This window comes from Telopea speciosissima, chromosome 11, assembly GCF_018873765.1.
Source record: "Telopea speciosissima isolate NSW1024214 ecotype Mountain lineage chromosome 11, Tspe_v1, whole genome shotgun sequence".
NCBI classification, from domain to species: Eukaryota; Viridiplantae; Streptophyta; class Magnoliopsida; order Proteales; family Proteaceae; genus Telopea; species Telopea speciosissima.
In genome coordinates this window covers 41,474,805-41,488,923 of record NC_057926.1, presented here as the reverse complement: position 1 = coordinate 41,488,923, position 14,119 = coordinate 41,474,805, and the positions used below count along the sequence as shown (strand labels likewise).

General features: G+C 37.5%; 3 protein-coding genes across 3 annotated transcripts; 1 reads left to right on the top strand and 2 right to left on the bottom strand.

The window, feature by feature from the left end:
* The first annotated feature begins 703 nt into the window (after positions 1 to 703).
* On the top strand, positions 704 to 2,824 carry LOC122645525 (putative disease resistance protein At1g58400). Its single transcript, XM_043838835.1, has 2 exons — positions 704 to 2,337; positions 2,389 to 2,824. Exons 1-2 carry the CDS (start codon positions 737 to 739, stop codon positions 2,714 to 2,716), a joined length of 1,929 nt encoding a protein of 642 aa, XP_043694770.1. The 5' UTR covers positions 704 to 736; the 3' UTR covers positions 2,717 to 2,824.
* Positions 2,825 to 4,075: 1,251 nt separating this feature from the next.
* LOC122645107 lies at positions 4,076 to 4,669 on the bottom strand. Its single transcript, XM_043838453.1, has one exon. It carries the CDS (start codon positions 4,667 to 4,669, stop codon positions 4,076 to 4,078), a length of 594 nt encoding a protein of 197 aa, XP_043694388.1.
* Positions 4,670 to 6,418: 1,749 nt separating this feature from the next.
* LOC122646646 (protein DMR6-LIKE OXYGENASE 2-like) lies at positions 6,419 to 8,615 on the bottom strand. The gene is made up of 4 exons (XM_043840238.1): positions 8,397 to 8,615; positions 8,001 to 8,248; positions 6,773 to 7,094; positions 6,419 to 6,670 (listed from the first exon to the last, which is right to left on the bottom strand). The coding sequence occupies exons 1-4, from the start codon at positions 8,613 to 8,615 to the stop codon at positions 6,419 to 6,421; spliced, it is 1,041 nt and encodes a 346-aa protein (XP_043696173.1).
* Between the last annotated feature and the right edge of the window lie 5,504 nt (positions 8,616 to 14,119).

Below are 14,119 nucleotides of genomic sequence, written 5' to 3'. Positions count from 1 at the left end.
GCTGTGTGTGAAAACTTCCCCCTTTTCAAAAAGAAATAATAATTGATGGGCAAAAAATCTCTACTTGGTTGCATGATCTCTACTCAAGTGTATGAGTCAATGGGTGAGCACACCTAGGTAGATACCCAGGCACAGAGGTATCATTTCACGGTGTCCTATGAGAGGGCATAGAAAACTCCCACGTGGGATTGGTGAGTTGGTCCCCAAAATAGGGATCCACCATCCATGAAGGTAGATCTCACATCTCATGGACGGTGGATCCCATGTGACAATCGTGTCTCCACGTTGGAAGGGAAACCAGACTCTCTCACATTCCACCCATAGATCTCACATTCTTTCTCCTCACTAAATACTCTTTTAAAGAATAATCACCCGCACCCTATTGGTGCAAAATTACACTTTGTCATGTATGAAACCCCCTCAATTAAAAAACTTTGACTTTTCTTTTGATTGGTTTGATCGTGATTCAGTGGATCTCTTTTTATACTTTTAAACACTTTTATGGGTTTTTTTATTTTAAAACACCTAAAATTTCCACCCCATTTAAATAATTAAATTGTGGAAGGATAGGAGAAAGTTCATATTTTCTACGGTTGCCTAGACTTTTTCAAAAAGAAAGAATAGTTGAATGATCAAAAATATGACTGATAACCTTATATAAACAATCTCCCTATGTTCCCATAAATCAAAGAAAGCTTCTTGTTTGTCATCCTAATTCCAAATCTTCTTATAGAAGATGGCAGAAGCTGCAGTGAAATCCTTTCTGCAAAGATTGAGTTCTCTAATATTGCAAGAGAATGAAGCTTCTCCAACAGCTCTGCAAGATCAAATCAAAAAGCTGCAGAACAGACTTGAGGAGATTGGAAGCTTTCCTAGAGAAGTAGATAAGAGCAAACAAGAAGATGGATTGGTTTGCAATTGGGAGAGCGATTTGATGGAAACATTACATGATGCAAACAATTGTATCGATCAGTATGTCACTGAGACTAGAAGTCAAGATGAATCCAATCAGGCACTGTCAATTGTGCAATTTTGCAGTGAATTAGAGAAGATCGATGCAAGTCTTGCCGGAATTTCACGCCGAAGGTCTCAACTCAATATGCCGCCGACATTGGAAGCAAAAGAGGAAATTGAGCAAAGTTCTTCTACTGATGGAGTTGATGAAGAAGGTGAGGAATCTCTTGCTCCCTTTGCATTGAAATATAGTAACTTACCTTTTTATCTTAGATCCTGCTTACTCTACTGTTCTCTCTTCCCTGAGAAAATAAGTAGAGGAAGATTGGTTCGGTTATTGGTGGCTGAAGGTATTTTACAAGAAAAACCAGGGGAAGTCATGGAGGATATTGCTGAAGAAAATATCAATGAATTAGTTCGCCAAGGAATGCTTGGATTTGAATTTGACTTCAAAAATAAAAATGAACTCAAAGTTGAAGATCCTTATCATATAATCTGTCAAATTAAGCTGCAGGAAGGAGAAGGTATCACTCCAGATCTAGTTTCTGATTCTAATTTTCCTCAGAGTTCCCGCATTGTTTTCATCCATTACCGTGGTGAGATTATCACAACAAGCTTGAATGATCACTCAATTAGATCATTACATGTCTTTTCAGACTATTCAGAAGGATTAATTCCCGATGAGTATCGGTATGAAGGCATTCCTGACGACCACTGGGCCTGTGTAAGAAATGCCTTCTTCCATAACTTCAATTTTTTGAGGGTTTTGGACTTAGAGAATCTTAAAATTAAGAGCTTACCAGAAGAAATAGGAGATCTGATACAGTTGAGGTACCTAGGTTTAAAACATTCAGCACTGAATGAGATTCCAGAGAGCATAGGAAATCTTCAAAATCTACAAACTTTGGATATTAGATGGCCTAGAAATCGGAGGCTAGTATTACCAATTGGAGTCCTGAATCTTCTACAGTTGAGGCACCTTAAGTTGCCAATGAATCAAACAGAAGTCCCCTCAGGTATAGGTATATTAACAAATCTCCTGAGTCTAACTGGTTTATTCGCAAGACCCGGCATCATCGAAGAATTAAGAAGTTTGATTCAACTCAGGAAACTGGAATTGATGGATGTATCTGAAGAACATGCCAGTGAGCTCTCTGCTTCTATTATGAAGATGAGAGGACTTGTGTCTTTATCTCTAGTTACAAGTGGTCATAAGGATGAACTGTTGCCCACATGGGAGCCATTTTCACCACCACCATGTTTCAAAAAACTTCGCCTAGATGGGCGTTTAATGGATCTCCCTCACTGGGTCATCTCCATGGAGAACCTCACTAAGCTAAGATTAGGTTATTCCTTTCTACCTAAGGAAGCAGTTTCTGTTCTTCAATTTCTTCCTAACTTGAAACATCTAATACTGTGGGAAGCATGCAAGGCCAAAGAACTGAACAAAGAATTTTGTCGGGTGGGTGGGTTTCCTAAGCTGGAGGAACTTACTATTGCTTCTATGAATCTAGTGGAATGGACTGAGATTGAAGAAGGGGCATTTCCAAGCCTAGAAATCCTCTGGTTTCACAATTGTCCACAGTTGATGAATCTACCGGAAGGACTGCAAAATGTCACCACTTTAAAAGTGCTGAAGATGATACCTTTGCACCCAGATCATGAGCTGAGGTTGAAACCTGATGGAGGCGAAGAGAATTACAAGATCAAACACATTCCACTGGTACAACTTTTTAGAATGCCAACTGTTTTTGATTTCTGATTCTTATTTTTAAGATAACTAAGCAGAAGAAGGCTTACTGGATTAGGCCAAACTCAATGTTCTATGTGGTGTACTGCTTTTGTATGAATTTGAATATTATTGCAGGTGACATTGGTTACAGAACTTTGAATTCCTCAATTGCTGTTTTACAACGATTGATGATACTCCATAAAGGATTACAATATACCACAACCATGCTTCAATCACCGAATTCTTACTTACCCTTTGGACCTTCATCATGAAATTTCATATAGTTAAGAAGTGTGATTTGGATTCAACAGTTTGAGAATCAAGTAACTCTTTAGTTTTGGATGAATTAGAATATCACCCTACATCAATTTTAATCTACTACATCCAACTAATGGTGCACAAGTTACATCATTATGAAATGGTGTACGAATGACCTATTTTTATGATTTATTTATCGGTACTCGACCTATAATTATGACTACAGTTCTATAGAAGTTATGTTATGAATTAAGAAATAACAGAGCTTAGTGTAGCATGGGTTTGATGTCTTTTATCTATACCAGTTGATGAGTTTGGTTCAGCGGTCCAATTTTTAGGGGTAAAAAGGACTTGAGATTGGGAATCAAATTGCAAGGTTTGTATTGTATAAAAAGGGCGTACCCAATGATGCACTAGGCTCCCGCCACTGCAGAGTCTGGGGGAGGGTCATACTATACACAGCCTTTACCTCTACTTCTCAAAGAGGTTGTTTCGAGACTCGAACCCATGACCACTTGGTCACAATGGAGCAACCTAACCGTTGCACCACGGTTTGTACAATATATCTTCTCTTATTCTTAGTGGAAGATTGAATCAATTTTTGATGTAGTATGCTTGTTTTACTTTCCTGTGCCCATTGATCCTGCGCATTCGTTTTTGTGTCATATACAATTTCGTAAGGTGCACACGTCGAAAAATCATCATCGTCGTCGTCCCCCTCTCCCTTCCCCATTGAGCTTCTCTTTTCAATAAGAGCCTTCTTCCTAAGTTGCTTGCTGCTGAATTTTTCCCTGAGATAGCAGTTTCCAAAAAACAGAGTTGATAGAGAAATCCAAAGAAATCAAAGCTGCTTGAACAGGGTCCCTTTAAAATGACAAGGTTTCTGCTTTCCTTTGGGAAATTTTCTTTTTTTTCTGTACCATTAAGAAATAGATTTCCATTAGCTAAAACATACAAATTGTTTCTGAATGTATTGAATGAAAGACCATGGAATTCTAATATACAGAGAACTCAAACAACAAATAGACCATTCCCATACACAGATTACAGAGACAACCGTGAGGGAATCAAACAACAACAATTCTATAAATTAATATAGATTTAAACCCATAAAAGATGTTAAACCAAAATTCACAACCCTCCAAGCAATTTGTTGCCAATCTTATAAGAAACATGAGCATCAATTGTTGCAAACTCAATCTCCTCTGTAGAAAGGTTGTCTCCACTCCAATCACTCAAAAACACACACGGAGGTTTCTTGATAGCCTGCAGTGGGATAACATGATAAGCCAAATCAACCAATCCATAACCCACAAGCCGTCGATCATCAAGAACCGCAGCAGCTAATGTTGGAAGATCAACTATGTTTCGACATTGAAGCCCATAATCCTTCTCAAGTAAAGCAACATTCTCTTTGATTCCAACACCCGCAAAGGAAATATCAGGTAAACGAAGGAAATTGAAGAGGAAATTAGGGATTGTACCCAATTTCAGGAGCCTTATGATGAGACAAAAAGCCCCACAAGCCAATTTCAAAACTGAAACCCTGTTTACGGATTCAAATGGTTTGCATTCGATGTCTAAACCCACCACGTACTTTGAACCAGTGCCTTTGCCAACGTATGACCAGAGCTCTTCAATGCCAGCCCTTAAAGCGATTTCTGTGTCTACCACTCTGGGCTTGACTTTGATGCCCAGTACCTTAACTTCAAAGTGTCCAGTCATCTCCAAGGAGCAAAGCTTTGGGTTGAGATTCGGCTACAGGAAGAGAAGCTCACAAGGAAGGCGAAGGAGGTGGAGAAGTTAGTTGGAGAAGGAGTCGTTTTAACGATTGAAGTTCGAATTCCAAAATCGGCCTGGCGCAGAGGCTTTCGTTGTCCTCTGGCCTGGAGTCGGAGTGGCCGAACGAGGACGAATATGAAGAAGGAACGTACGTTTTGGTTAGAGAGAGAGAGAGAGAGGGGAACCTGGAAAGGTTCAATGAGGAGTAGTCAACATTTGACGCCTAAATTTCTGGAGAACCCTTGGGATGTCTGGCGCGCTTCATTCGGGAATAACATCGAACACTTTAAAAAGCATCCAATGCCTTGACAATTTTTTGAACACAAAATTATCCAGGTGGGCCTGACGCCCAGCATGTGCGGATCTGGCTCCTCTGCAGCTCGGGATGCGCTGCACCTCACACGGCGCAGCAGTAGATGGCGACAACTGGATTTAGTGCCATTTGAACGGCAATGATCGAGGAGGATTACAAAATTAAGAAATCCTTCTTTCCATCACATGTACACCACGTTTAGATGTTCCAGCTCGATCTTCATGTTCGAACGGCAGTAAATCGACGTTTTGCCATCTGCTACCATGCCGGCAGAGGTGCAACACACTTCTGAGCCGCAAAGGAGCCAAATCGGGCATGTGTGGGGCTGTGTATACTTGGTTTTGGTTAGGATCAAAATACAATATGGATAGAAACCCGAATAATTTTCATAATTTTAACATTGAAAAAGAATAAAATAGGTTCAATTATATTCGGTTCTTATTTGGTTTCATTTGATTTGTAGAGTTTTGGTAATTCGGCTTAAGTGAAAATAAATGGCATATAAAGTTAGGTAGGAAATTACAATTTTATGAAGATACACTTCCACAATATCAAATCTAGCATCTTTCAACCATTTTTGTACAATGTCAAATCTAGTATCTATTGTTCTTTTCAATAGTTGAATGAATTGTTGTTAGTAGTGATCCTTAATAAAACCATTAGATGTGAGTATGCCTTAATCATTTAGGTTATTGTTGATTCTAAGATAACTTTGTAAGAGTTTGAGTTTAGTAAAAAGTCAAGTGTGATCTTGAGAATGGACGTAGGTAGATTGTAGAACCTTTATAAATCTTTTTGTGTAAATTATCTCTCGTTACAATTTATTTTGGGCACCATCTTCGCACAACTCATCTCCGTAGGCCACATTGTGTTTTGGATATGTGAGTGATCAATTTGAAAGAAATTTTTATATCCAATTCACCCGTTTTGGGTTGCCTTCATCCTAACAATATTTTGGAGTCATATTCTAGAAATATACAATATAACAATCATAAGAACAATATGCCCAATATAATATTGTCCCTAATTGTGAACAATTTAAGGAATAATTTTAGAACAACATATCACACATAAAATGATAATACAAATTAATTTTACTTAACATACTTTAAATTGGATTTGATGGATACACATATCCAACACCCTGCACTACCACGGGGGGTATCTCCCACGCCACACCAATGGCGGCGGTGCAGAAAATGATATATATCATTCACATAGGGCCCACATGGCCGGAATGAAAGGGAAAACAAAAAAAACCATGTGAAAGAGTGTATGATACATTATATGCCATGGGAAATTTTTTCCCATAACATATTTTCTACATATGCTAAATAGTATTGCAATTCACACAAAAACTTGTAAGGATTTTCAAACATCTAAGTTGTAGAAGCTCTAAACATATCTAAGCATTTCCCTGCGGCAAGTCCTCGATTCCAAAACGTGTTGTAATACTCTCCATAGGTAAAGCTTCTGTAGAGGGCAGGGTGTTCTTTGTCTACTAGCTCCTCTGCAGGTTTGATCACAGCATCAGGTGATGGGCAATAGAAAGTTGGGATTGAGATTCTTTCATTGTTGCAATTTACCACAGCCCTATGGAGCACACTTTTGTACCTTCCATTACTAAGCACCTAAACATGAAAAAAAAATAAAACAAATTTAGAGTTCTCCTATGGTCAAAGGAATTAAGCTAATGGAAATAAGAATATATTTTGGTTGTCTCACACTCTCACCTCAATTTGATCACCAATGTTGATAATGAAGGTATTCGGAGTCGGGTTGATGGGTACCCACTTGCCGTTTCTAAGGACCTGCAAACCGGGAATATCGTCTTGCAGAAGAATGGTGATTACGTTTGGATCGGTATGAACGGGTAATCCGTAAGTAAGCTCCGGTTGAGGACATGGTGGATAGTAATTGATGGCCATGTGTTGTGAATGTTTATGTAATGCCTTGTCTATGTAATCACTTTGTAGGCCTAAGCTCTCTGAAATTGCTTCAAGCAATCTTAATGCAAGGCCTCTCACATTTGTGCAGTATTGAGCCACATCGTCTCTGTTGAATGAAAATATATATATATTAGAATGAGAAATTTATAAGGATCTTATTGATTAAGAAAGTGTTTTTATTCTTTTTTTTTTTTTTTTTTTTGAAATTAAAATTAAATCTTATAGCTTATTTTATAATTCCAGTGAAAAATAACTTTTAAAACTTAAAAAAAAACAGAAACTACCTAAAAATAAAAAGTTTTATTGCTTTTTTTTTTTTTGTTTTTTAATTTTACTTTGAAAGAGATAGACAATGCAAATGCTTTTAGAAAGAATCTATTATCTGGACAATAATACCCACATAAAATTTTAAATTATCTATACCTTAAATTATATTTATTATAATAATATCAAATAATAATGAATAATTAAAAAATTCAACTTATAAAAGAAAAATATACTTAAAACTCCTACTCATTTACTACCTTTGACATGATAGAATGTAGATAGTGAAATCTATCCCTTTCATTGGCCTAGGTATATATTCCTTAATAAAGAAAATTATTGGGAAATAATTAAGGGTTTTTAGCGTAATATTGTGTATGGCAATGTACAAACATGAAAACTCAATACAAGAAAAGTAATATTTACAGAATATTAGGTTAACAAGGGTAATTCTAGAGGGGCAACTCTAATTACCTGTCTGCCCCATATACTTTTTGTCCCTTGGCTTCGCTAATGCTAATTAGATATATCACATGTCAAATTTGGGAGTCTATCTTAATCATATTTCTCATTTTGTATGAGATTCTTTGATTTTTTTGGTCAAAGGTTTCTATTCTTTAAAAAAAAACAAATAAAAAATATAGAAAATTAAGTGATGATGCCATGTGGCAAAAAGCATTGGCAGAAGCTAGAACTATTACAAATAATGAAGGTAAATTTAGGTGTAAGGACAAAAATGGAATTTTACCTAAAAGTGGGAGGATTAGATGGCCATTCATGCACATAATCTTCAAGAGGGTAACAATGAAGTCTCAAAAAATCTCTCCAATTTGCAACTTTTTCTGTTTTCACATTAAAACTTGTTGAGAGCCTCACAGTCTTGGAAGGATCAGTGGAGTAGATTTTCAACCTCTCTCTTTCAGGCAATTGGAAGAACTCCTTTGATACTCTTAACATGTTATCTATCATCCTCTCTGGTATTCCATGGTTCTTCACCTACAAACATTTTACGCATCGGGTCATATTGCATGGATACATATGGTCCGACCCATAGACCCGCACCCACTTCTAACAAAAACTATCTTGTAATGACACAATAACACTTTTCACTAGTAAAATAAAAAGCACATATATATATATATACCTGAAAGAAACCATCTTGTTGACATGCTTGGCCAATCTCTTTAACAATGTTAGAGTGGTTAGGACCATTGAGGCCTTGGAGATCAATGACAGGAATCGATTGTTCCGATGATTGAACATGGAGAAGATTCGGACGATCGGAAATGGGTCGGACATAATTTGAAGGGACATGGCTTATTCCCGACGAAAGATCAGTTAACAATACCTTTGCGGTAGCCATATATGGATATGTGTTTGAAGAAGACTCTAAATTGAATCTCAAACTATTGTGCTTGTTTTGTGAGTATGAAATGAAGGAGAGATCACAATAATGAAGATAGAATGAAGTACTCTCTAGCTGTATAGTGTCTTTATATTGCTTCTGACTAATGTGTGAATTCATTCTTATATTTAGCATCTCTGCTCATGTAACATGCTTTATTATCTTTAGAATGACATAATAAGGGATGATATCACATTGTCACTAAAAGTGAGGTTTATAAGTAGGTTGGTAGGCAGGTAGGTAACTATAGCTATGTCCTTGCATGCCATATTTTCATGCTGACTTCCAAAATGAAGCATGATGTCTTACTGTTATTGCTGCTTAAGTTTTGCATTCTATGGAATGGGATCAAACTTTGACCGGTTTAGATGGTTGGACCATCACTAGGGATCTTAGCACATCAGTTTGAGGGATATATCTTTGACTAACTCTGAACTTTAAAATCAAAGAAAAGCATTGGAGTTGGTTATAATGATTTTTTTTCGGTGAACCATTTATTATTGGTGAAGCTTGATTTTGGTCCAGAAAGTGCAGTTGGGATCTTTGGAGGGCTGTTTCGGCCTCGAAATGATCCCAGATTGTCGAAAAATGGCGTACGTCACCGCCGAAGGCGGTGGGTTGTGTTGGGCTCGTCGAAATCTTCGAAACAGTATATTTTGGGATATATGTTATGTTTTGGTCCGACCCTGTCTGGTTTGGCATTTTTGGGTCTGGGGGCATTTTTGTCTTTTATCGGATTAGGGCTTCTCTATATAATGTCCATATCTCTGAGAGGACTGTAAGAGAGGCTTTGTATCATTTCCAAAAGATAGTGAACACTACAAGAAATTGGGTCTACGACGGCGTTTTTAAACGCCGCTATAGATCCCAAAAACGCCGCTGTATCATTCAACGACGTTTCTACTTTGTGCCGTAGAAACGTCGGCGAAGGTACCGCCGTTTTTTGTACAACGGCGTTTTTTTGAGAGTGACTGTGTAAGTGCCTTTACCGCGGCGTTTTCTAATAAACGTCGTGGAAAATGTCCTACAACGACGTTTTTAAAAGTGCCGAGGTAGGCATTGAATTCCTAATTGTTGCGACGTTTGTAGCAAATGCCGGGGCTTAGTACACTAAAACGACGTTTATAAAAGCGCCGCTGTAGGCAATAATATTGAGGCATTTGTTAATAAACGCCGGTAAATGAGGCCTGGCTTTTTGTTTTTGCCGACGTTTTTAAAAACGCCGCTATAGGTGCTATTTTTTTTTTTAAAATTTAAGAATAGCTTCTGTATCTATTCCATTAACCTGTTTCAAATATAATAGATTCATTCTGCCACCTATTTCATATATAATGCATTCATCCATATTAATCTTTTCGACCACTTGTTTCATATAGAACACATAAATCCCACAAAATAATGATTTTACTAATGCCAAGATATATTGAACTATGTAAAATATCCATTAAACATAAAATAAAAACAGAGTCTAAAGTACTAAGGTTCCGATACTGCAAAAAGACAAGATCCCCTCCTACACAGAATCCATAGTTCTAAGGTTCCAATACTACAAAAAGATAAAAGATCCCCTCCTACACAAAATCCATAGTACTAAGGTTCTGATACTGCAAAAAGACCACAAAGAGACCCCCTTCTATAAAAAATTCATAACCCAATTAGCAAGTAAAATAATATTAGTTCATGGATCTCTGAAGCCACCAAAGTTATACTCCCAGTGAGGAAACCAAGCCCAAAAGTGAAATTCCAAGACCTGAACACCATCTCCATCCTACACAAAACCATCAAATAGCAATATAAACTAATTAGTAAGACTGAAGGTGACAAGAGGTATGCACAAGTACCAATAACAAAGTAAACAAAAAATTATAGGGACAGATAAACAATCCAATCAACCATCCTTCACTGGCTTGTATAAATAAAACCTCTTCACAGATCTTCACACTCAAGCCCACACTCAAAGCCTTGAATTGTGCAACTTTCCTAGATGTTCTTAACTGGATAATTAAAGCTTGTCTCAAGGAGAAGTAAGCATTAAAAAGTAGCATTACTTCCTACTGAAACCTTGGAATTGCTTACATAGAGACAAGAATCATGCTTCAATCAGAAAATGCTGAGAATACCCAAATGCCTAGCGATTTTAGATTCAATGAAAATCAAGGAAATAAATGCATTTACATACACATGCACACACATGCACACAAATACTGAAATACACAGAGAAAGCTGAACCGGAGGTCCAAAAAAACAAATCTAACACAGATCATACAATTTCAACCATTTTCTATCTTCTCGATCCTCTAATGCTATCAACAGTACTGGATTTTACAACACAACAATTACCCAGAATTCCAACACAGTCTATGGTCTCTTACTGTGCAGAAGCGATATTACTTCCCAAGAATGTCAAAATTGTGTTAACATAGCAAGTAAAGATATCACACAACGTTGTCCCAATCAAACAGGTGCAATAGTATGGTATGATTTATGCATGTTAAGGTACTCCGATCAGTTCATCTTCTCAACTATGCAAGAAAATCCAACTTGGTATTTGTGGAATGTGAATAATGTGTCAAACCCAGTTCAATTTAATCAGACTTTGGCAAATTTAATGAATGACCTTGTGAACCAAGCTGTCTTTGGTTCTTCCACTCGAATGTTTGCGGTGGGCTGTGAATTATACAAACAGCTTTGAGAAGACTCATGGGTTAATTCGGTGTACTCTGATATATCTCAGAATGACTGCAATAGATGCTTAGTTGAAGTTGTTGCTCATATCCCAAATTGTTGCAATGCAAAGCAATGTGGGAGAGTTCTCATGCCCAACTGTAATTTGAGGTTTGAGCTCAATGATCCTTTCTATGAATCAATAGCTGCTCCAACACCTCCATCACCTCCTTCAACTCCTCCTCCTCTTTCCTCGCCTCCACCGGCAAACAATGCATAACACAGGGTATGTTATGCTTTTAGGAGCTCTAGTTAATACTGATTGAAGTTTCATTTTATTTTTACTTCTAATTTTTTCTATTAGAAGCAAGATTGACCCCCTCCCCTCAAACACACACCATTGAACTTCAAGATGTCTATTTTTATATGTAAGAAAAAGAATAACAAATGCAAGTTTGACTATTTCTAAGATATGTTCCAAATTAAAGACCTAATCTATCATCAAATAGAGCTTTCACTACAATACAATTACTTATGGTTGCAGGAATATGAATACTGAATTGCCATTAGTCTAAGGTTTCTTGGAAGAATTGATCTTTGGATACTATGTTATCAAGGATTTAAATTGTGGAAAGTGTTGAGGTATAACATACAAGAGAAAAATGAATGCAAGGTGAAAACATATTTAGCTCACTATTTAGGCAAATTGGCTTAAGCCGGTGCCGGGGGTTTGGGGTTTGTTTTCACATGCGCTTGTTGTTCAAAGTTGGGGTTTGTTAAAGAGTAGGAAGCAGATTAAAGAGTAGGAAGAAGACTGTCAAAAGAACCCAAATCAAACTCAAAACTAATCCATGCAACAGTTCAAATGAAACTCAAATCTTGAAAGTACTGAAAGCATACTGCAGGATAGACGGACAAAAAAAAGCCAACTAATGCAATGGCCTCAATTATCATTGTTCAAATGAATGGGTAAGTAAAATCAATATATATAGTACTTCAGATAAAAATTAAAATAAAAAACCAACAAAATTTCGTAATTTTATTACTTACATAAGTGAGTTGAACTTTCCGAACTACTTCTACCCCGAAGTATTTGAGATAGATCAGCTACAACACGTTTCAAATCAGCAATTTCTTCCTTCATCATTGCAAATTCTCTTTGTCTTTCTTCTTTCTCCCGTCTCTCCTCAATATTTCTTTGTGTAAGGCCAAGAGTACTCGGCTTTACGCCTAGGCCTGCACCGCGCACTCGGCCTGGAGGATCAACGCCAAATGCTTCCACAAAAAGATCGTTTTGGACAACACTCGTCTCTCTCATTTATGGGGGTAGTTCTTCCAATTTCTCTTCAAACTTATCCTATAAACCAATGTATAACAGGTTAACAACGGACATTCCAATAGATACCCAAGAATATGCATAAATTTTATAAACATTATTAACCTTGACAAATACTTACTATGATATCTCTTGTCGCCTGATTTATGTAACTGCCATCTCTCCTTTGGTGGGTTTTCTTAAACACCTGCACTCTAGTAGGATCTGCACCATCAGGGTGTTCAAGCCGCTGAACAAGCAGATATCATAGTTAGATTAAATATAATCATATGCCTTCAAAAAAGTGTAGTTCGGTTTGGTGCCAAATAATTTTTCTAGTGGAGTAAGATTCCCTATCACAGGGCTTGGTAGATGATTGATAAGAAAATAAGCAGATTTAAAAGCCATATCCTAGTACCGAAGAGGAAGATAGTTGTGGGCTAAAAGAGTTAAGCCCGTTTCAACCACGTTCATGTGTTTCCATTCGCCCCCCATTTTGTTCATGCATGTGAGGGCATGATAAGCAATGAGCAATACCCAATTTTGATAACTCTGGATATAGTGTGATATTCACCACCCCAATCAGACTAGAAGGCCTTTATTTTACGATTAAACAATTGTTCAACATGAGTCTTGAATTGAAGAAAAGCCTGAAGAGCATCATCATTTGATGATAATAGATAAAGCCAAGTGAATTTACAAAGATCAACAATAAAAGAAACATAATAACAAGAACCACCATAAGACAAAATGGGGACGGGACCCTAGAGATCCGAGTGAACAAGCTCCAGTGGAGCGTGAGAGACGGATAATGTAGGATAAAAGGGGAACTTGTGACTTTTGCCCTGTTGACTTGCAACACAAACTGGAGACAAGGCTTTCTAGGACATAAGAAGTCGATTATGAAGAATAATATAGTGGGTGCTTCATGTAGACGGATGCCCAAGACGACCATGCCAATAATCCTGAGAATCACGCTCACTAAGAAAAGCCACTTTATTTGGAGGCATAGATAACGGAAGCTAATAGAGACCATCACTGCTCTTGCCATGCATAAACATCTCCGTTGTAGTGGGATCCTTCACACAGAACCAAGTTCTATGCTCTTGCAAGGCATTTTTGAGAAGCAGTAGCTATGCTTCCCTGCCGCGGTGCTGCCTTAGTGCCTCAATTCTTACTTTCCTTCGTTGCCGCGGTTTTCAGTTTTCTTCCTTGCCGCGCTGCTGCCTCAGTGCATCGTCCTTGTCTACCTTGGCTTTAGCATACCTCTCCTTTCCATCCTAAAGCTTCATGTCATGCTCGTTCTAAATGAGGGATGACCCATCACTATCATTGAAGTTTGATCAATACTAGAGTCACCCTCCTCAATATCCTCAACCAGTAACACACTTTGTCTTCCATAAGCACCCACATTTTTTTTATTCTAGGGAATTGCCTTAGGATTTCACTTTGTACATGGAAAAGGAATACATGTATGTAGAAT